The 24,728-nt window shown below is 46.2% G+C and overlaps 1 protein-coding gene across 1 annotated transcript; it reads right to left on the reverse strand.

The window, feature by feature from the left end:
- Positions 1–1,516: 1,516 nt before the first annotated feature.
- On the reverse strand, positions 1,517–15,109 carry LOC146186653 (uncharacterized). Its single transcript, XM_084605719.1, has 4 exons — positions 14,948–15,109; positions 12,584–12,709; positions 12,050–12,125; positions 1,517–1,752 (listed from the first exon to the last, which is right to left on the reverse strand). Exons 1-4 carry the CDS (start codon positions 15,004–15,006, stop codon positions 1,627–1,629), a joined length of 387 nt encoding a protein of 128 aa, XP_084461845.1. The 5' UTR covers positions 15,007–15,109; the 3' UTR covers positions 1,517–1,626.
- Between the last annotated feature and the right edge of the window lie 9,619 nt (positions 15,110–24,728).

Here is a 24,728-nt window from a genome sequence, read left to right on the forward strand (position 1 = left end):
ACTACTACTACTACTACTACTACTACTACTACTACTACTACTACTACTACTACTACTACTACTGCTGCTGCTGCTGCTGCTGCTGCTGCTGCTGCTGCTGCTGCTGCTGCTGCTGCTGCTGCTGCTGCTGCTGCTGCTGCTGCTGCTGCTGCTGCTGCTGCTGCTGCTGCTGCTGCTGCTGCTGCTGCTACTACTACTACTACTACTACTACTACTACTACTACTACTACTACTACTACTACTACTGCTGCTGCTGCTGCTGCTGCTGCTGCTGCTGCTGCTGCCTGCTGCTGCTGCTGCCTGCTGCTGCTGCTGCCTGCTGCTGCTGCTGCCGCCGCCACTGCGGCCGCTGCTGCCGCTGCTGCCGCTGCTGCTGCCGCTGCTGCCGCTGCTGCCGCCGCTGCTGCCGCCGCTGCCGCTGCCGCTGCCGCTGCTGCCGCTGCTGCCGCTGCCGCCGCTGCCGCCGCTGCCGCCGCTGCCGCCGCTGCCGCCGCTGCCGCTGCTGCCGCTGCTGCTGCCGCTGCTGCCGCTGCTGCTGCTGCCGCCGCTGCTGCCGCTGCTGCTGCTGCCGCTGCCGCTGCCGCTGCTGCCGCCGCTGCTGCTGCCGCCGCTGCTGCTGCCACCACTGCTGCTGCTGCCGCTGCTGCTGCTGCTGCCGCTGCTGCTGCTGCCGCTGCTGCTGCTGCCGCTGCTGCTGCTGCTGCCGCTGCCGCTGCTGCCGCTGCCGCTGCCGCTGCTGCTGCTGCCGCTGCTGCTGCTGCTGCTGATGATGATGATGATGCAGACTGACAGATGTACGATAGGAATGCGGACAGTGCATATTATAATACGGCAGAATAAAATTCAATTTGCCCTCATTATATGGAAGACCAGCTCTAGAAGGGCTAAACCTCTAAATGAAGGCATTTCAAATACCATTGTAACATTAATATAAATTCGCGCAACTCCGAGTATTTCTGTTGGTAAATATCGAGAAATGCGCTCTCTGCAACAATATATTTGTTCCTGTAAACATATTGCGGGGAACTATTTAAATCTTTATTTTTTCTTATCGACAGCCGCTGGCATGCGGCCTTATCATTGCGATTTTAGCACGCTTATCGATCCTGTATTCCGTGTTCGTTCATGCTCGTTCTCGCGAGACGAAGGTTTGTCATTTTCTGCGTCGCCAAAGACACGTCGGGACTTATCTCGAAGACTCCAGCCACTCGCGTGTGTTTGTACGATGTTCCAGGTCATGCTAGTACCTTTGCGGCTTTATGTATATCATTCCTCCCCGCTTTTAAATTCAGTGCTGTCAATTGTAACGGGCATTCTTAGTTCAACGATCGACGAGCACGTTTGTTACTATCGCCTCCGCCGAGTGTCTCAGTTCTTTTGCGGGCGCAAGTCAGCCCAATAAAGAGCTTCTTCGCTGCCCTCCAAAAGCATTGATTTGTGTCATCGGCCTTGTTACCACCACGCGACCATATATTAAGTCAAAAGATAAAGTATAAAAAAAAGACATGTGGGCAAGAGAAAACACTAATTTTTTTTTAAAGGTCTATGTCTTTCTTTTTGTGCACAACGCCAGGTATTTTTAATCATTGAGGTACATGTCACGTGTGCACGCTGCAACTGGCGGAATCAAGGCAGCTGTTTGGCCCATTGCTCGATCAACTCGTATTCGTTGAAATTCAGATCCGTAAGAGCTTCCAATGACGTGTCGTTCTTTTGCAAATGGACAGGGTCATTTGTTGATCCATTATAGACCTGAAAACGAAACAATCACACTCTTAGTGTGTTGTTGAAAGCAACAGTAGAATATTAGAGGAGCTATATCGTGCGCTTTTCACTGTCGAATGGCTTGGATACCTTTCGTCCATTTCTAACTGTGACACAACCAAGCTGCTTAGCAGAAATAAACGTTTTCTGCAATCATTTAGTAATTAATGTTCCAGAGCCACTCTGTCATACCACCACGCGAGTTCATCATTCTGAAATATGCTTCAAAACAGAATACTTAAAAACTATTTGAAAATATGTACATTATACAACTAAATGTTTCTATTATCATCGTACCAATGGACTATACTAATTGCAGGGTGAATGCCTCCCTTAAATTCCTCCAATTAACCAGGTCCTATACAAGCGGACTCCTCTTAACCAGTGCTAACTTCTTAACATCATAAGCCGACCTCACTATCTGCTGCATCCTCCCAAGTAGCACACATTACTTGGCCACCTGGGGCCCGTATGGGCAAGTTGGGCTTGGGTAACCACAATAACACCCATGAGGGCCCACTTTAGGGATTAAGCGGGCATGCCCAATTTGGGCTTGTCCCTGCTTTTTCCATCTTGGCATCATATAGGCGCGGAAAGGGCTAACTGATTACATATTCCCACATATGGCCCTCAAGGGTCCCGCTTGGGAAATTTTAGGGCCGATGCAAATAAAATTTGGGCTCTGTGTAGGAAAAGCCTGGGATAATCTAATTGGGGCTGCCCACTCAAAAGCCAAAGAGATCCCGCTTGGGCTGCGGCGGGGCTAAATACGGGTATGCCCGCACATTGCCTACATGGGACCCTTGAGGGGTACTTGAGGGAAGGTCAGACAAAAATGTGGAATTCATGCCGAAAATTCCTGGGCTGCCCCAAATAGGGCTGCCCATCAAAAACCTCGATAATTTCCGCATGGCCGTTAGCGGGGCAGGCAAGTACTCTTTCCCGCTTCCGCCCGCATCGGTCTCTTGCGGGGCAATTTAGGGCAGATGCAATGCAATGTGGGCCTAAAGCAAATAGATGACGGGCTAGTCCGATAGGGGCTGTCCACGCAAAAACCGAATTGGTCCCACATGGTTAGCGGCCGGGCTGAAAAGCGAGCACACCACCACGCTGCCCACACGGGTATTTCTTGGGCTACTTGCGGGAAAATTCAACATATATTCGTAGTCCATGCGGTAAAAATAAGGTCAGCCCAATTGGGGCGGCCCATGAAAGGCCGCAGTGGGCGCCAAATTGGCCGTAGGCGGGCATACCGCTCTGAAACGTCTCCACCCTATCTTTAAGGCACCATTTTATTTATGTAAATCATGTTATACCAGCCACTAATTGCCTCTTCTGGAGGTTTCACATAACTGTCCTAAGCATATATATGCAATGAATAAAGACTATCTATGTTTACTCTACAAACTACGTTAATTATGCAGTATCGACAGAAAATATGCAACAGTAACTGTTCCGCTTTACGAGTATGTACTGAACGACCTCCAAATGTTTCCTACGTCATTACTATTCTGCACGCAGCACCGAAATAAATATTCATACCAACAAGTTGGGGTGATGTGGGCGAGCCCAGAATATTGTAGTGTTGGGAATAAATTTCTCTCATGTTACTGAGTGTAGCATAGAAGCAAAAAAAAATAGTGCCTAATGTTTCACGCTTGATTATTAGAACTTGAGCAGCCCTGAAAATGCCTGATTCAACCCATGAGGGCAGCACGTGGGTCAGCCCGAAACGGACTGGCTTTCGCAAATCCCGCGCTTGTACAATTCAGGTATTGGAGGGATTAATCGACTTAAAAAATAAAACCTTGATCAATGGGATGTCATTGCCTGCACAAACGTGGGACCCATTAGTGGTTCTGGTGTGCTGCCCACATTCGTCTACCTGGGCTGAATGCCGGCAGCCCTATTTGGGCTGCATGCGGGCAGCCCCATTTGGGCTGCCCACACGGATACAGTTTGGGACCGATCGCGGCGAAATTGGGCAGCCCACGCGGGGCCCCTCTGGGTACGTGTTGCAAATCCCGCATGGGGCCCGTATGGGCTGCCCTCACGGGCCCAACGCGGGCCCCCACGTCATAGCCCACTTAGTGCTACTTGGGCTGTTTTGCTTCCATTTCCTTCGTACCCATTTTGCCACCCTTTTCGACCATTGTTTATCCTCTATTCGCACTACGCGCCCTGCTAATGCCAGGTTGTTCTCACTGATTTCCATATAAATTTATTTAAGTCAAATTATTTCTCTGCCCAGCTTTGCGTCCATCCTATTTGTTAATTTGAGCCTGCCCATTCCGTTAATAGTTCAGCGGGTTGTCCTCAGTCTAAGCAGAAACGTCTTTGATAGCTTCCACATTTCAGCCCCATAGGGAGGACATGTGGCATATATACTTTCCCTTGAACAATACCGTTAAGTTTTTCAGCATAATCTACGAGTACTTGCCTAATGCGATGCATCCAAATCTTATTCACCTGTTATTTCCCTTCCGTCCTACTACTTGTCCTAAGTAGGCATATTCGCGGACCACTTTCAGTGCTTCGCTATTTATTCTAAGCTGCTGTTCCTTGAGTAGGCTGCTGCTTGAGTAGGCTTAGTGTTCTGTATACTTATGTTAATACCTATATTTGCGCTTCTCCTGTCTAGGTCATCAATCAATATTTGCATATCATCCCCATACGTACTTAGCATGGCAATGTCATTGGCGAATCAACGATTACTTCTCCATAACGCTCATCCTTAAACTGCTCAGATTCAAAGTATTTTAATACTTTCTCTAAACAAGCTGGCAAGTGCTGGGGACTTCGTGGTGCGTTGTTTATCAGTTTTATTTTTAGCTGTCTTATGCATTTCTTAATACAGAACAATGATTGCTGTGAAGTCACTATAGATATCCTCCAGTAGTTTACCATACAGCTACTCTACACCTTAATTTCGCAGTGCCTGCATGTCTGCCGTGGTTTCGACTAAGTCAAATGATTTTTCGTTTTCAGTGAATGCTATGTATAAACGCTGGCTATATATACAGAAAATGTTTCTATAGCCAGGTTGATGGTATAAATATCATAATTAGTTTTTACCGCTTCCCAAAACGGGAATGATCCTTTAATTCGTTAGTTAGTCTAAAGTTGCCCTGAGTCTACTAGCAATTACCTTAGTAAATACCTTGTACATAACGGATGGTAGGCTTATTGGTCTGTAACTTTTCAAGTCTTACCTTCCACTTTTTATGAAGTACGATAATTTAGTGGCACTCTGATTGCCACCAGGCACTGCGTATGGAGGCTGGCCAGTTGTTTATTGCTATATCCCCTCCGTCCTTCAACAACCGATCGTAACTTAATTTGTCGTTAGCTGCTTTCTCCGTTTCCATAGCTTCTCAATCCTTCCTACCCTCGTCGTTCGTCACTGGCAGAACGTCTGACTCCTCGTCACTGCTGTCAGTCTCAACATTAATCTGACTACTTCGGTGAATACAGGTGAGTATAGAACACCTCGACTACGTTTACTACCTTGTCCATGTTATTACATTGGCCGTCTGGTTCACAAGCACATGCTCTTGATTTTCCATGTGCCTAATTTCCTTTTCACCACTTTAATGCTACCTCCGTTCTTTAGTGCATGCTTGATTTTCTTTATCTTATATGTTCATGTCAGACACTTTGCACCTATTGATTACCTTTGATACCGTGCCACTTCTATCTTCTCTATGGAGCTCGCATTATAATAAACATTCAAATATAAGATGGTTCTGCACGCACGTGTCTCCCAAAACATCGTAAAAATGCCGTGAATTACAGCCTAAGCTTACAAATGAGTACTGTAAAGAGGAGGTATAAATGATCAGCTTCAAGCGCATCCTCATGCTCTCCAATATTAACACGGGGAATCACGCTCCTTTAGCACTCTCCTGTCACTCTCCTTTAGCAGAAAAACCTAAAGTGCCTTCGTCCATAACCGCACGCAGATTGGTGTGCTATTAAGCCATGGCTAAACACAAATGGCTGAAAAAGAAAGCATATTCAGTTCAGGCTTATTTCACACAACTATTAACATTTATTGCTCTTTTAGAACCTTCAATAGTGTCGTGTGTTTCTAATTCCGAGGGTGTTAATTGTGAAATACAAAGATTCTCAAAGGGAACATATTCAAAGGGAGCTGTGGCCAACCATAGAAGAATAGGCTCTATAGCAAAGATGGTGTGCGACGGAGGAAGTTGTAAGCTGAACCACAGAATCGCAGAATCGCAAAAACAAAGTAGGGGTGCATCTTGAAAAAAACGAAAGTAGGAATAAGACACATGAAACCTATTTGAGTATTATCTTGTCAAAAAGACAAAAATCTAGCAAAAAAAATACACGAGCCAGATAAAGTACATGCCATGCACATACAGTTGTCTTCTTTGTAATTGAATGTTAGCGTTCAGTGCCAAACCGCTTCTAGTGACACCAGTATGGTCCTTGAAACGGCAATAATAGTTCAAGGTCAGACAGCGCGTGTAGCTGTTCGACTTAAACGGGGGAACTTCTGTGGAACGCAATCAAATCTGAAGGTATCAGTAAAGAAGTAATTGAATTGCTAAAGAAATTATACAGAGATAATAAAGTTGCGAATATATGGTAGGGGCTAGAACCAGATCTGCTGTCGAATTATGCAAAGGACTAAGGCAAGAATTTCCAGTATCACCGCTGTCGTTCATGATTTACATGAAGTATATGGAAAAGAGTCTACAGAAAAGCAACCTGTACTTTAATCTCTCGTATAAGCTAGGTATAACAGTAGAACAAACTGTTGCATGGTTATTGTATGAAGACGACATTGTCCATCAGCCAGTTACCAGAAAGATTTGCAAGCATTGGTTAATATGTGTGAATACGAAGGTCAGTTTACCTTCAGTGCAATTGTTTGAAAGTATTGAATCAATTCAGTGATAAAACGCTGACAATAAAAGGCAGTGAGATACTTGCAGAATATAAGTACTTCTGGTGTGGACAGGTATACATGGAAAAACGGGAGCAGGCCACCTGTACGAAGGGGCGAAGGGATGCAGCGATAATGGGGCACATGGCATTAGGGGTGTAAAACAGATATGCAGTATTTAAAGGTATTTATAAGGAAATAATGGTACCAGAGCTTACATTCGGAAACGCGGCCTTGTTCTTAAGGGCTGAAGTTTAGTCGGGGTTAGGAATAAACGAATGACCTGTGGCGAGGTTACCACTTGGAGCTTACGACAAAGCTTCAAACGAAGCAGAGTAGGGAGACAGGGTCTTGGCGTACGAGAGGCTCAGAGAAAAATGTTGTAAGAATAAAGCCTCAGCAAAATAGATGACAACACGCGGCCTTCAAAGTGTTTAAGTACCTATACCAAAAGGGCTATGACTCACAGTGACGGAAGAGGACCAGAAAACTATCCAGTAAGTGTCTAAGAAGGCAGGACGGGGAAATAAAGAACATTAAACGAGAGCTACAGAACACAGAGGCTAAAAACTGGGATTCTTAAATGGAAAAGAAGCCGACACTAGATATATGTACACAATAGAAAAAAAAGGATTAAGATGGAAACCTTCTATGACTATTCAAAACGCAGCCGCCTTCTTTTCAAGGCCAGCTGACGATGCCTTAGAACAGAAGCTTGTTTTTCGCGCTGTTCTACACAATGCCTTAGAACTTGAAGCTACAGAAGGAAGTTTAGTCAAGAAGATGAAACTTGTGCTATGTGAGGAAAACGCTCATAAACGACTGAACATCTTGTACAACAGTGTAGCAGTATCCATCCAGATGTCGATGCGGACATTTTTACTCTAGCCGAGCTCCTGGGGTTTAGAGGTAACAAGGGAGACGTGAACGATTCGGCAGCAGGGATAAACAAGAGACGTTTAGAAGATTGGTGGATGAATAGCAGGGAGGGGAAGCATGGAAGCTAAATGGAAATGTACGTACGTACGTACGTACGTACGTACTACATACGTACATACGTAAGTACATCGGTACATACATACATACATACATACATACATACATACATACATACATACATACATACATACATACATACATACATACATACATACATACATACATACATACATACATACATACGTACATACGTACATACATACATACATACATACATACATACAGACATACATACTACGTACCGTCTGTTGCAGAAGTTTGCGGCCCAACGCGCCGGGCAGAGGAGCAGTATCGCCCCCGAGAGGCGGCGCTGCGCCCGCCGGCGCTGCCTGGTGACCCAAGTAGCACAAAGTGGGCTATGACGTGGGGGCCCGCGTTGGGCCCGTGAGGGCAGCCCATACGGGCCCCATGCGGGATTTGCAACACGTACCCAGAGGGGCCCCGCATGGGCTGCCCAATTCTGCCGCTATCGGTCCCAATCTGTATCCGTGTGGGCAGCCCAAATAGGGCTGCCCGCATTCAGCCCAGGTAGACGAATATGGGCAGCACACCAGAATCATTATTGGGTCCCACATTTGTGTAGGCAATGCCATCCCATTGATCAAGGTTTTAATTTTTAAGTCGATTAATCCCTCCAATACCTGAATTATACAGGCGCGGGATTTGCGAAAGCCACTCCGTTTTGGGCTGGCCCACGTGCTGCCCTGATGGGTTCAATCTGGCATTTTCGGGGCTGCCCAAATTCCAATAATCAATTGTGAAACATTATGCGCTATTTTTTTCCTTGTATGCGACACTCAGTAACATTAGAGAAATTTATTCCCAACACTACACTAATGTGGGCTGGTCCACATCAACCCCAACATATTGGTCTGAATATTTATTTCGGTGGTGCGTGTAGAATAGTAATGCCGCAGGAAACATTTGGAAGTCGTTCAGTGCATACACGTAAAGCGGAACAGTTACTGTTGCATATTTTCTGTCGACACTGCAGAATTAACGTAGTTGTTAGAGTAAAAATAAATAGTCTTTATTCATTGCATAGGTATGCTTAGGACAGTTATGTGAAACCTCCAGAAGAGGCAATTAATAGCCGGTATAACATGATTTACATAAATAAAATAGTGCCTTAAAGATAGGGTGGAGACGTTTCAGAGCGGTAAGCCCGCCTACGGCCAATTTGGGGCCCTCTGCGGCTTTTAATGGGCTGCCCCAATTGGGCTGATCTTGATTTTACTGCATGGACTACGAATATATATTGCAATTTCCCGCAAGTACCCCAAGAAATACCCGTGTGGGCAGCGTGGCGGTGTGGTCGCTTTTCAGCCCGGCCGCAAACCATGCGGGACATATTCGGTTTTTGCGTGGGCAGCCCCAATCGGACTAGCCCGTCATCTATTTGCTGTAGGCCCACATTTGCATCGCATCTGCCCTAAATTGCCCCGCAAGAGACCGATGCGGGCAGAAGTGGGATGGAGCAATTGCCTGCCCCGCTATGGCCCACGCGGAAATTATCTAGGTTTTTGGTGGGCAACCCTATTTGGGGCAGCCCAGGAAATTTCTGCATGAATTCCAGATTTTCGTCTGACCTTCCCTCAAGTACCCCTCAAGGGTCCCATGTAGGCAATGTGCGGGCATACCCGTATTTAGCCCCGCCGCGGCCCATGCGGGACCTATTCGGCTTTTGAGTGGGCTGCCCCAATTAGATCAGCCCATGCGTTTCCTACACAAAGCCCAAATTTCATTTGCATCGGCACTAAAATTTCCCAAGCGGGACCCTTGAGGGCCAGATGTGGGAATATGTACTCAGTTAGCCCTTTCCACGCCTACATAATGCCCAGATGGAAAAAACAGGGGAAAGCCCAATTTGGGCTTGCCCGCTTGATCCCTAAAGCGGGCCCTCGTGGGTGTTATTGTGGTTGCCCAAGCCCATCTTGCCCATACGGGCCCCCGACGGGCCATGTAATGTGTGCTACTTGGGGACGTAGCTATAAAGAGTGAGGAGGCTTGTTCTCTTCTCCTCATCCCACGGTTGATATCGCACATCTTTGCTCTCAACCGCGGGATGAGGAGAAGAGAACAAGCCTCCTCACTCTTTATAGCTACGTCACCAGGCAGCGCCAGCGTGCGCAGCGCCGCCTCTCGGGAGCGATACTGCTCCTCTGCCCGGCGCGTTGGGCCGCAAACTTCTGCAACAGACGGTACATATGTACATATGAACATATGTACGTATATGCACGTACATATTTAAATACGTACGAACATATGTAGGAACATATGTACATATATGTACGTAGTATGTACATATGTCCATCCATCCATCCATCCATCCATCCATCCGTCCGTCCGTCCGTCCGTCCGTCCGTCCGTCCGTCCGTCCGTCCGTCCGTCCATCCATCCATCCATCCATCCATCCGTCCGTCCGTCCGTCCGTCCGTCCGTCCGTCCGTCCATCCATCCATCCATCCATCCATTAATCCATCCATCCATCCATCCATCCATCCATCCATCCATCCATCCATCCATCCATCCATCCATCCATCCTGGTCAGGCCCTTCGCATAGTGTTTGATAAAGCGTCATTGCTGATGCAGCGTACGTTTTCTGTGGTACAAGTAATATTTTAAAACTAGAGGCCGCACCCACTCCTTCTTATAGTTCTATAACAGGATGGGACTTCAGAATCCACTGCATTATTGCATAGTGAAATACTCGCGATTTATATCCGACATTTACAAGCTGTAAGCTCAGTTGCACCGTCTTGTCACGCAGCAGTTACAAATTCACAATAATTGACCAGAAGAGGAACGGCTGGCTTTTGTTCAAGGAGATAGTACTGTGGAGAAATATTTTGGATAAAAATATCCCTTTTAGCGGTGCCAATAAGAGGACCTACGCTGTGACTCTGCGGGGTGGGTGGGTACGCTTCTTCACATTATCTGCACCAAATGTAAACATGTGCAGGTAGGTACCTACACCTCTGTTGATAACTTAAATTTAGACACAAATATGCTGCATAATCGAATATATTTAAAGAGATCAGTGGCATACAACCTTGATACGGTTGTTTCACACGCAAGAGCGGCAGCAAGATGAAACTATGGAGCACAATCTGGAAGCAAGCAAACCGCAGTGTGTGATGCCTGCAAATGGCTTACACAACTAGCCAACAATATGTAAACTTTTGTTTAGAACATGTAAAACCACTTCACCTGTCTTTGTATCTACAATAGCTTTTTGGTACTAGCAAGCGGCATTATATATTGTAAATTTTGGTTTGGTTTCTGGGGTTTATCGTCCCAAAGCGTCTCAGGCTATGAGACGCCGTAGTGGAGGACTCCAGAAATTTCGACTACCTGCGGTGTCTTAACGTGCAGTGACATCACACAGCACACGGACGCTACTCGTTTCGTCTCCATCGATATAGAGTAAAGTATACTGAGTGGTTCAAAATATATTTCTACATTTTGAAAATTTGTGCAATGCTTTGTATACGTTGTTACAGAGATTGTATATCTTTCTTCAGATTTATCTGTATATCAGTGTTCTATTTGAATTCATTGTTTATTGCATCTCTGGTAAATTAGAACTGTAACTTATATTAACCAACATGATTCTTCGTTTCTTGCCTGCTGCTTGCTATGCACGTCCAAGGGAATGGGAAGGCCTCGTCAGGACACATAATGTTATCTTTTGTTTTTACTCGTGTACGTACTTAACATTTTGAAGTTAGCTGCGAACAGTTATTTAGTGGACACTGCAGACACCAGAGGACAACCAAAAATGTAGTAGTTGAAATAATGCACAGGAAAAGAATACAAAATAGAAAACACAGATGTGGAAACAAATGTAATATTTCATGTTATTCATCCTATGGCCAAGCTGCAAGAATGTTCCAGTTTAATATTGTACCTGTGAATGTGCTCAGGAAACAATAAGGAGAAAGTTGCTGGAGAACTTCTAAACGATCGCTTTATTTCTGATTTATTTTTTTCTTTTCCGCTCTTATGCACGTGGTAAGTAATCAGATAAATTTTTGTATCCTCGTGAGAAAACATCCTATGGCAAACGTGATAATTATCCTCGCGATGGTGTCGCCTCTTCAATACCTGTATTCCGTGATAAAAGAGTGAACTAGATTTCCACTGTTAAAAGTTATATAATTATCTAGTGTATGCAACTCCACATCATACGTCTGAAATTCCTGAGGGCTCACTACAGTATTTGCTATGTGAATGCGGTGAGCACAGAATTAGACAGTCCATAAGCTGGCATTTTTCATGTAATGCTTTGCAAAAGGGAAGCAACCACTCTTCCAGCACATGGAACTGCAAGCAGTGTACAGGCTTTACTCAACAGTATTAACGCTTACCGATATAACGTCGTCGGTTGTGCGGAAAGCCCTGAGCTCAATCGCTCTCCGGATTGAATCAGATTGTTGTCCTCTGCTGCGATTAAAATAAAAACAAGCATTTTTGTGAAATGCAGTATTGCCATGAATATTGTATCACAACATGTATTAGTAACTTTCTCTTAATAACTTAACTTCACACCAAAAGCATGTTGGCTGGCAGTACATGAGACCATAAGCATGGCGCTCTGATCGTTTCTCTTTTAATCTCTGGAACACTGACTGTGCATTGCGGTTGCAGCGGAAGTTGTAAATGCTTATATTTAGTGAACGTAACACAGGCAGCAAATTTGAAGCAGGTAGAATGCAGAGTATCAGCTTGATATGAAAAAAAAAAAGGAACCGTAGTTTACAGAAATTCCTAGATTGCAAATACTTCGTCGACTGTTTACGGCCATTACATAGCACAAATTTCATAACCGTTTGACGTAAAAACACGTAAGGAAGCAGGTTTATTAGAACGTAGCCAAGTTTTCCTAATAAAATGGAACTTACTCAGGAATATCGTCACCGGAAAGTATACTCAATGTTCGTATGATTTTCCCGCGTATTTTTGCAGACAGGCGCACTCCGGTGGTGCCTTCGCTGTCCAGATCTCTGTGTAGCACGTCCACCGCAAGACTGTGAACAATTAGAGCAATTATAGGTGAGCTCACTGGCACCACTCTCTCAAATGCCTTGAGTGAATAGTCTAATTATTTTACGCAAGTGATTGAAAGAAACCGCTAGATATGAAAATTACACTATCAGAATTCAGTCTCAAAAACTACATCGTCAAAGCAGAAAAAATAAAGTAATTGGCTCTACATTTCGTCTAAAAAAACGATTCCCGAGATAATTAACTTCGTCTACCTGCTTGAACACAAGTTTCAGACATTGTCGTCATTGATTTTCTTTCACACAGCGTAAAATATTTCGGCGTTGGATGTACGCCAAAAGTTTTTTTAATCAATTAATGACAATGGCGCTATAATCGCCCGAATCGTGACAGGTTCCGCTGTCTGGTTGTTCGCGCTGCACCGTCAGTGCTCGCCAAAAGCGCCATCTTATTAGCCACAATGATGCTAGAATAGAAAGCAGGGCTGTTAAGGGACCTTGTGTGAAGAGACGATGTGAAAGGATTAAGGCCAGCTTTATTTCTAAGTAAGCAGGCCCCTTCTTGCACTATTTCGCATTGGCCCAGCCTTCTTAGCTATAGACACGGCTTCTTACGGAGTCGCCGAGATCGATAATGTTTCAGCTCAGTAGCGAGATTGCTTTTAAGGGCACTTCTACTGTACGTGTCATTGGGTTTACCTGTTTTTGTCATGATCAGCAACCGCTGCGCCTCATTAACGTACTGTTAGCCCTACCCGTTATCTATCAGCTTAGCGATGCACCTGTCAGCATTCCCGCATGCATTTCTGGCTGTAAAAGCCACTATTGGCAACATACGCGACCCTTCCTCCATTTGAACGACGATTTGCAAGATGAAAATTTTCCTGGCGCATCACGAGAGGCTACCATTTCAACAGGGTTCGCTAAGAGCAGCCGCTTTGACGTCAAAGCTTCCGAAAGCAATTTTAATCTCGTTTCGCCACCCCTGATTCGAGTTTCTACCAGGGTGATCAGAAAGGTATTTTTTTCTGTTCCCTTCCATTAGGACAAAAGGACTTAAGGTCGAACGATATTCGCCCTGGGTTATCTGGAATATGAACCTGAGCCGTTTCAATTATAATACGACTGACAAGGCATCTGACACCATAGAAAAAGTCAGCTTTTTTTTTCAGTTCGTCAGATTGCTAACCAAGCCTAATCCATATTCAGCGGGGTATTGTCAATCGCGTCTCATTTTGTTGTATTTCCCGCGACGCAATCAATATGATTGGGGCGAAACGAGACCACTGGATGCACCTTTGTTCTGTACTGGGCGCATTCCAACCCATTATAAAAACGACAAACTTAAATGGAGTGATTCTACCTCATGTCGATTACAACTGTCCAAAATACATGGCAGTTACGATTTCCATCACGTCTCTATGCCTATACCCCTGTGTAACCAGTACGATGGAGACATTTACCATGCAGGCTAACGCAAGTTGTTCTTCAGTCATGCATGCAAATTGTAAGATAACTTCAAAGTAATCATGTGTAGATTATTTGCCTAAAACATCCGGTTGTTGTCACGTGCGCCGAAGTAAAGCGCTCGACTAGTGTATTCATAACGTCTCTAACACGTAACAAGCTGCCCGATTAGGAATAAGGCTTAAGATAAGAATCTAGTAGAAACTAAAAATATATGAAGAAGGACGTTTCGCCGAAATATTTCCCTTCAACAATGTAATTACAAAATTCTGATGTAAACGCCCAACGGCAGCAACGTCAGATTAAATGCTGCCCTGTCCACAAAACATTAAGAGCCTGTAAACCATGCTGTAGGGTTTGGATAGGACTACGGCAACAATTTCGTCCATGCCAGCTCACAAACCTATTGATTGTCAATTTCTGTAGTAAAGGTAGCATAGATTTGAATGGCCTAAATATAGTTTAAATAAAGAACGCAGCACTAAGGTCCACTTTAAATTCCCGAATACATTCGAAGGTAAATAGGCATTAAAACATCCTGTTATTGCACGTCATCGTAGCGCTGTGCTTAGTCACGCAGCTTTAGATGAGGAGTGGGCTTTAAGATGGCCTGGCATAAATACTTCCTCTTTCTCAGTAACTGTGCACCTCTACAAAGGGGATTCATTAGATCATATTCGTTAAAGCGATTTATGGCAGTTTTTTAAGGGGCGATATTACGTCGCCCATTGATTTGTCGTTATACCAGAGACAGAAAACTAGTCGCGCACTTTAGCACTCAAATGAAGGGCTCACCTTTCCTGACTGGCTTCGGCGACTCCCTCACGCAAGCAGGCAGCCAAAGCCAGGCGCATAGAGATGGGAGCCCCCTTCACCTTCGCATTGAAATCGTCATCATTTGACACTTCAGAGCCGATTCTGCATGCCACCGCTTCAGGCGATATAAGCGTGCGAGCTTGCACAGTCCTGCGCATGAAGAAGTGCCGTGAGAGGCAGCATGGAAGTTTAGCAAAGACACAGCTGCTCCGCATTGCTGTACTGGCTACGCCGTTGCTCTGATCGCAAAAGTCTACATTTTTAGTGAACGAGCAATACGCTATCAATAAGTACCATGGTCCTGCTGCCAAAATAGATTAGAGGTACAGAACCCAGGAGCATGACGGCAGTGTAACAAAACCCTATCTCAATAACTGCACTCTTTTTTTACGTCCGGTGAATAAAAACGTTCTCGCGCATTTCGTGAATTTGCCGCTTGCTGTCGTGTTTAAAAAAAGGTTACAGCTTTCACACAGAACAGGGTGGCGCCAGACATGTTGTTGGCTCTCGGAAGCGCTCAGCTGCTTAATATTCCGTTTCTCATTCCGACTCTTTTCTTCCACTCCAATCCTTTTCGCTCCTACTTCGCATTTTTTCTCTGCGAAGCCGAGGAATGCCAGAAGAGTTATATTGTCTCTAGAGTGGCACAGCTTCAGTTGAGGACGTGTGTGACAGTTGAGTTTTCTCGACACGGCAAACAGTTGTGAGGACGTTTACAATTTCACACTTAACGTCCCTACCCGAAGCGACCACGCAAGGGCCAGCGCAGTAGGCTCGTACATTTTGACGCAAACCTCGGCGCCGTACTGAACACCAAGGCGAGACAACATCGCCAGCAGCGTAGATACCATGCCGGCGGCGGTCATCTCTACTTGAAGCTCTCTTGTGATGGTGCGCTATGCAACGACAGCCATATAAAGGATTTCGCCCAAATGCAGGGTCCGCCAAACACATTAGCTCGGCGACGTAGGTATTGTCTGTCTGTGGTAGTAAACGGCAGAATAGTGCCCACGGTGTAACGCGGAGCGCAGTCGTAAAAGAGATAGAATGGACTGCATCCGGTCGATTCATAAGTAGCGGTATTGCAAGCGTGTAAGAAGTACAGCCGTTTATGTCATGGTTAGGGGTGCAAAACTATCAGTAAATTGACTATCGTAGTATCGATAGCTTTTTTTTTACACTCTGGATAGCCTAAAATATATCGATAGAACTACGGCCTTATCAGCACCACATGACAATGTCATTTGCGCGATAAACATTGTGATATGAACAGCGTCTACGTAAACCTAGCCAAACCTGCAGCGGAAGTGATGTTCGATGAACAGCCGCACATTGAGTGAATAACGCTAATATGTGCCATAAACCGCGGCTTGCCTACACTTTACAGTAACCCTATCGATGAACTATCGATAGTGCAATCGATAAACATATCGATAACGTTACTATAAAGTGTAGCCCAGCCGCAATTTGTGGCACACATTAGCGTTATTTGCTAATATGTGCGGCTGTTTATTGTCCTAGGATTCCGCTGCAGGTTTTGCTGAGCTTTCATAGACATTGTTCATATCACGATGTTTATCACGCAAATGATATTGCCACGTGGGGGTGTTAAAGCCAATGGCAACAAGTGAAGAGTGCACTAAAGAAACTCTTTATTGAGCTTACTTTCGCCCGCAAAAGAACAAAGCAACTCGACGTCGGCGATAGAAACAAACGTGTTTTCTGGTCGTCAAGCTCAGATTGATTGCGCACATATCAACGCTCAATTTAAAGCTTGCTAAGAAACATCTATATAAATCCGCAAACGGTGACTAGCATAACCTGGAATATTGTCAAAACACACTCGATTGTCTGAAATCGTCGATATGCATCTCGGCGCATCATGCACGACAAAGAAAATGATAAAGCGTCGTCTCGTGACAACATGAAGAAACACAAAGAATACAGAAACGAGCCGCGCCCAGGAATCACAGTGATAAGGTCCCATGCCGGCGGCTGTCAGACAAGAACAAATGAAGAAATTTTGATTAAATCGCGGCATTACTCCCCCCTTAAGAAAGCATCGCCTCGATGCTTACGAAATGAACACATAAATATAAAATACGAGACATTAAAACAAGTAGCGCCTTTAGCACGCGTAATAGTGCTTTAGCGCACAAGGACGATTTTTGGGCGCGTCTTGCGCCGCTGGGATGTGATCGTGCCGTCGGGAATGACTTGATAACTAAGCGGCCCTTAGTACCGCCACAGGAGCTTTTCACTCAGTCCGCGGTGGCGTATCGGCGTCCAAACACACACTTGGAATTCCGGCCTGTACTCTGCGTCGCATCGTCGCAAGTTGTACTGCCGGGTGTGTTGCTGATTTTTGATGCGGATCCGGGCCATTCGTCGGGCTTCCTCTGCACGCTGCAGGTAGGCGGCGAAGTCATGGTTGTCTTCTGTCCCGTTCGAAGCTTCCCGTTGACCGTCGTTGTGTGCTCCTTGCCATACACAAGCATCAATGGGGTCGCTCGGGTTGCCTCCTGGATGGCCGTATTATACGCGAAGACCATGAACGAATGGATGGCGTCTCAGGTCTTCTGTCCGGCGTCGGCGAACACAGCAAGCATGTCCGCAATATTTTTATACATACGTTCTGTAAGGCCTCAAGCTGCACGGAAGCAGCTTGAGGGGCCCTTGACAACTATTGTAAACATAAGCAAACACTAAACTTAATACACAATCGTAAATCGCGACACTTGGAAATTTGCACCAAAAAGAAAAACGATTGTTGAACAGCAGTGGTTTTAAAACAGTTCGGAACATTTTTCCACACAAGAATAAGATTATTAGAGCGAAAAAGCATCAAACGTTCATTTCTTACACAAGAAGGCTAGTGGAAAGGTCCGAGTGTAGGAAGGATTTGAATTCGGGAGGGGTTAAATTAAGGATACTTATGCCTTGGTTTTCTAGACAGTTCAGGTGTGTAGGCAAACTGTGGTGAAGCTTGAGCAGCTACGTAGTTTCTTCTATTTTGAGGTATTAGCCAGAGTTCGGTATGTCGTGTGGAACGCGAAGGCACTGTTTAGCGTAGATTTGAGATGTTAGCTAAAGTTGTGCTATTTTTTCTATTGCTATAATAAAACTGTCAGAGCTAGCTATATTTGTACAGATGTTGAATTCTTCTGATTTTATGCTTCTGGAAAAATTCTGTGGTGTGCTCTGTGTATGAAGCATTTTCAATAACACGCATAGCCTTCTTTTATAATGATAATATCTTATTTAGGTTCCACTGAGTTGTGCCCACACTAAATAACAGTATTTTATGTGGGAAGCGCACAATGCTTTATAGAGTAATAATTTTCCTGGAGATGGAAAGTTATAGCGATTCCTATTGATGAGCCTCACTGAATGACTAATTTGTTCGGAGAACAAAGTTCCCATGATTGTCCCATTGAAGTGTGTGTCCATGTTCTTAACGCTATTCACGATTGCGATATGAGTAGAGTTAAATGTTAAGAGAACATTTGAAAGTACTCGCGAGCCTCTAGTCCGAAAAATAAATGCTTTTGTTTTGGTTGCATTCACGTTTAATCTGTTTTCTTTCCACCAGGTGTTCAATCTAAATGGGAGATCGTTCGCCTTGTAATTAAGTCGGTTAGAGAATCAGATGGAATAAATATACTTATAACTTCGTCATACACTATGAATTTCACATCTTCCTGAATGAAGACAATATCATTAACGTAAAGGCTGAAGAGAAGCGGGCTAAGAATGCTTCCTTGCGGAACACCTGAGGTTATTTTATTTACTTAGGAATGTACGCCGTTTGTACAGACAAACTGGTGTCTGTCCGCTAGTAAGATATTTCATATGTGAGACCCCTTATTCGGTAGCGTTCAAGTTTTTCAAGTAAAAGTCTGTGGTTTATGTGGTAACGTAAGCCTGTGAAAAATCAACATATATTCCCATGGTTAGAAGTTTCTACTCAAAGTTATTCAATAGGTACACTTTTTGATCAAGGAGCGCTAGCTCTGTTGACTTATTTCTCTGAAAACCACGTTGAGCCTTTTGTATCAGTTCAAATTTGTAGGGTTTAACGTCCCAAAGCGACTCAGGCTATGAGAGACGCCGTAGTGGAGGACTCCGGAAATTTCGACTACCTGGGGTTCTTTAATTTAGAGCAGAACGATGACAACTGATTGTTTATGATATATATATATATATATATATATATATATATATATATATATATATATATATATATAATGTCAGGCATGCGCACAGAAGAGGACAAGGATGTGCGAAAGCGAGGCTCTCCAGAATAGAGGTTGAGGAAGAGGAATCTCACCATCTGTTGGTTAGCGCATCAGGCTAAGGTAAAGAATCACTATACATATATATAACATATTTTACCCGCTCGAACTGCAAACTGTCTGCATCACAACTAATGGAATCTTTAAATCCTGCAAAAAATCGAGCATACCTCAGCGGCAGTACACTGCTTCAAAAATACTGTGTTTTGGTGTGCAGAGAACCTGAAGATTTGAGGCTCAGTTAATGATGACTCATGTTCTCTATGAAAGAAATAATGGTTAAATGTATCAAGCGTGTCGTCGCCTTCTACAATTTCCCCATCTATAGAATGTTTTTCCACTGGCTCAGATTTCATTTTTCCCCTAAGATATTATTTACTCTACTCCCGAGTATAGCAGTGTTTCCGGAGCATGACGAAAAAAGTTGAAAGTAATAACTTTTTCTTGTTTTACTTAACTCCTTGTTCACTTTATTTCGGATATCCTCATATGTTTTAGATCTCCGGGCTCGTGAGTTTTCAAGCACCTTGCATAAAGGAATTCATGCCTCTTTATTTTATTCTGGTCTCTCGTGACCCAAGGTCACGTGATGACTTTTTGATGGCTTCAGTGATTTCCTGCGTAAATGCTGTTGCCCTGTCCATGATGAGCACTTCTGGGGCACCGTTTTGGAGGAGAATTTAGTCGACGAAAAACTTGGCGACTTCCACTGCGGAACTGTTAGACAGGGCTTTGCTCAGGCGTAGCGGGCCATATAGTCACTGGCCACGATGATCCACTTCTTTCCCGTCGATGAAGTTGCGAAGGGCCCGAGGAGGCCCATCCCTGTTTGTTTAAAGGGCTTAATTGGTGGCGGTATCGGATTAAGTGACCCAGCAAGAATCGTCGGAGGTGTGTTGCGTTGCTGACACTCACGGCTCGTTCTGATGTAAGGGGCGATGTTGGCAGCTAACCGTGGCCAATAATGCATCACCCGGTTTCGGTGCAACATGTGTGCGAAGCCAGGATATCCTGCCGTCGGCTCACTGTGGAACGCCTTTATAATTTCCAATGTGAGGTTTGCAGGCACAACAACGTGTGCGGTCCTGTTGGATGCAAAGCTTTTCTTCACAAGGAGGATATTTTGTAATGCGAAAGGCGACAGCTTACGCCGAACGCACGCTGAAGGGAAGCCGTCTTTCCTTCTAGGTAACTGGCTAGGTCTTTCAGATCAGGGTCTCATTGCTGCTGTTGTGCGAAACGGCTGGCGCTAACCGATCGCCAAAAAGGCATCGTCGTCTTCTTTCTGTGGAGCGTCGACGGGAGCTCTGGATAAGAAGTCTGAGTCAGAATGCGTGCGCCCGGACTTGTTACTAGTCATATCAAATTCTTGAAGATATAGGCTGAATCGGCAGTCGGCCAGAGGGGTGTTTCAAATTCGCTAGCCAGCATAGCATGTGGTGATCACTTACCACCTTGAATTGTTCGCCGTATAAGTACGGACTGAACGTTGAAATTGCCCAGATGATCTCGAGGCACCCTCAGTCGTCGACTAATCCGCTTTACCTTTTGACAGCGAACGGCCGGCGGGAGCTATAACTCGTTCTTATCATTCAGTTCTATGAACAAGAACTGCGCCTAAGGCAACGCTGCTTGCGTCCGTATCTATTTCTCTCTCGGCGTTTTCATCGAATTGCCCGAGGCCAGGTGGGGCCTGCAAGCGACGCATAACTTCCTTGAAAGCTTGCGCTTGCGGCACTTTCAATTTGAAAGGCACACCAGCCTTTGTAAGTTGCTTCAACGGTTCGACGATGCGAGGCAAGTTCTTGACAACTTTGTGTTAGTAAGCGCGCAGCCTAAGGAACCTTCGCACAGCTCTCTTGCCTGAAGGCTGTGGAAACTGAGCAATCGCGGATGTTTTCAGCGGGTCTTGGCGAATGCATCGCTTGCTCACAATATGACCCAAGAATAACAGCTCTTCTTAGGCGAAGTGGATATTTTCTGCTTTTAACCTTAGTCACGATGCCTTCGTGGCATCCGGCTGCAACGGCGTCGTCCATGTCTACCAAACAAATCTGACACTGCAAGCCAGCCAGGTCAGTGCCCATTACTCGTTGGAATTTTGCAGGCGCGAAGCAGAGGCGAAAGGAATTCCAGAAGAGGGCAAATACGGGCTAGTTTGTACATGCTTGTGTCTGTCGTTCACGTGCCCCGTTCCGCTAGCGCTGTTTTACTCGATTCTTCAGCAGGCCAAATGACACTACCTCGAAATCGAACACGCTGTCTAGAGTTATGGACGCCTTCTTATCGCGGTCTCTTTCGTCTACCTCAATTTGCCAGTACCCGCTCTTTAAGTTCATGATTGACAAATACCTAGCGTTGCCGAGAGGGTGTAGTGCGTCATCGATGCGAGGCAGCGAGTAGACATCCTTTTCGGTGACGTTGTTCCAGCGGCGATAATCGACGCAGAAGTGAAATGTGCCGTCTTTCTACACTAAAACGACTGCTGCCGCCCAGGGGCTGTTCGATGCCTGAATCACGTCCCAGAGAATTATTTCCCCAACTTGATTGCGGCGCTCGCCAGGCGATACGCGGTAGGGGTTTTGACGGATAGGCCTGGCGTGTGCCTCGGTGATAATGCGGTGCTTTTCCAATGGAGTCTGTCGCACGTTTGACGTTGAAAAAAAGCACTCGCTGTAGCTTTCAAGAAGACTGGGAATCCTGTCTTGCCTGTCTCGGAGTAGTGGTGAGATGATGTCGAACAGGGGCTGCTTGTATAGGTTGGGAGCATTGTCTTCAGAATGACCGGGAAAGGCGAAGACACCTCGTCGGCTGTCCGCTAGCTCTTCGAGGAAAGCGATCGTCGTGCCCTTGTTAAAATGCCAGTATTTTTCCTTGAAGTTCGTCACCAGCACCTGAGCCTCTGCTTCTCGTATGTGGGCGACACCTCTTGGCGATGCCAGGCCCTCTTTCCAATAGCAGCTGGGTGCTTCCTTCGACGGCGCCTTCGGTGGTTTTGATGACTGCGTTGCCCAGGCAGGCGCGACGCTTCATCTCGGCGGCACGGTCAAGTCTCCCTTGAGGACGTTTAGAGCGATGTGTTGCGTCGAAATCGTAGAGCTGGATGACCTTAGATCGGAAGTCAATTATCGCCATATGTTCATTCAGAAATGAACATATCGCCATATGTTTATTTAGGCTCCTCTCATGTACGCTGATGTTTTGGTGCGGCCACCACCCCCTGTCGCCCCTGTATACAGCCGGCCTCCCCTCCTATACGAGCCTCAGGGACATCAGCAACCTCAGCAGCCTACAATCCCCCCTTACCGTCCGGTTCTCCGCCGTCGATTATAGCCACAGCCTTCCAACCCATGTCGCACACAAGACAACCGACCCATTTGCTACGCCTGTGGTGTCACCGGCCATGTGGCTCGTTTGTGTCGCAATCGTGGCCCTCGTCCCTACGACTATACACGTGAGCCGATGTACAATCTTACCCCGTCCCCCTCGCCCGTGGTCCCTGAAGCTCCTCCGCAGTCCTCTTCAAGTTACGATCGCCGATCCCACCGCTCGCCTTTACCTGGCCGTCGTTCCTGTTCTCCGATGCTCCGCCGCCAATCAGCCGTTCACACGGAAAACTAACGGCTGCAATTCCGGAGGCAAGAACTGCGCCATCAGGAACTAACACAAGACCTGTTTCAATACCAGCCAACATTATTACCGTATTCATTGAGGGAGTTCCTGTCGAAGCACTTGTAGACACTGGCGCAGCCGTATCAGCTTTTAATTACACCCTCTGTCGCAAACTCAAAAAGGTAATGACGCCGCTTCCTACAGTTTCTCTTCGCACCGCCAGTGCGCAGGACATTCGACCATTAGCCGCCTGCACCGCCCGCCTTGTCATCGACGACGTTCAATACACATTATAATTCCTCGCCCTCGCCCGCTCATCACACGACGTCATCCTTGGTTGGGACTTTCTCTCCAATCATACCGCATAATAGACTGCGCCCGTGCTCAACTTGAGTTATCACCCCTCAGTGACACTTTTTTCGACACACCCGCTGCTGCTGCCGCTACCGTGCACGTCGCAGAGGACACCGACGTTCCGCCTTTCTCCTCAGTGCTTGTGCCTCTTTATTGTGCTGCTCTTTCCGACGCCACTGTTATCTACACACCTTCGTTACGATGCGCTGACCAAAAATCCGTGTTGCTGCCCCATGCTGTGCTGACAATTTTTCGCAACTCAAGTGCTATTTTTGTTTATAACCCATTCCCCCGCCCTACCACTTTACTTCGCGGCCACTCACTGGGTAGTGTTGCTTTGCTCGATTCCACGCCCACCTATCCCTTCGGCGATACCATCGCCGGCCTTCACATCAGCGTCATAACACCTATTCCTGTCGCCTCTCCATCATCCCTCGAAGTTTTCCACCAGTTCATCGACGCTGGTCTGACGCCCTTACAACGAGCCCAGCTTGTCGCCATCCTACAACGTTTCGCGGCTTCGTTCGACTCTCAGCAACATTCGTTGGGGCGCACAACTACCGTTACTCACCGTATTGATACCGGCACCCATTCCTCTTTGCGCCGGCGTCCGTGCCGTGTTTCAGCCGCCGAGCGCGGCATTATTGACGAACAGGTGACCGACATGCTCCAGCGCAACGTGATCTAACCGTCGCACAGCCCTTGGGCGTCTCCGGTCGTCCTGGTCGAGAAAAAAGACGGTTCCATCCGATTCTGTATAGATTACCACCGACTGAACAAGATTACGCGCAGGGACGTTTATCCTCTCCCTCGTATCGACGACGCCCTTGACTGCCTGCAGGGAGCTGAGTTCTATTCTTCAATAGACCTGCGTTCCGGCTATTGGCAGGTGCCGATGGCAGAAGCCGATCGCCCAAAAACCGCTTTCGTCGCACGCGATGGGCTCTATGAGTTTAATGTCATGCCATTCGGACTATGCAATGCTCCTGCCACATTCGAACGCATGATGGACATCCTACTAAGAGGGCTCAAATGGTACACCTGTCTTTGTTACCCGGACGACGTTGTCATCTTTTCTCCAGATTTTCCATCTCACCTCCAGCGCCTTGAGACAGTTCTGCGATGCCTGACCGACGCTGGCCTCAATTTAAATTTAAAGAAGTGCCGTTTCAAAGCACGACAGCTAACCATTCTCGGGCATGTCTTCTCCAAGGATGGCGTTCTTCCCGATCCGGCAAAACTGCGCGCTGTGGCAGAATTTCCCAAGCCAACTATTGTGAAATAACTCCGCAGCTTCGTCGGCCTCTGGTCGTACTTCCGCCGCTTCGTTCGCAGTTTCGCCACAATCATCAACCCTCTCACCAAGCTTCTCTCAAGCCACGATCTTTCAGCCTGGTCTCCACACTGTGATGATGCCTTCGCGACACTCCGCCACCTTCTGAAGACTCCGCCAATCCTGCGTCATTTCGACCCTTCTTCTCCCACGGAAATCCACCCTG

This window comes from Amblyomma maculatum, chromosome 6 (genome assembly GCF_055883805.1).
Source record: "Amblyomma maculatum isolate TAMU_Amacu chromosome 6, ASM5588380v1, whole genome shotgun sequence".
NCBI lineage: Eukaryota > Metazoa > Arthropoda > Arachnida > Ixodida > Ixodidae > Amblyomma > Amblyomma maculatum.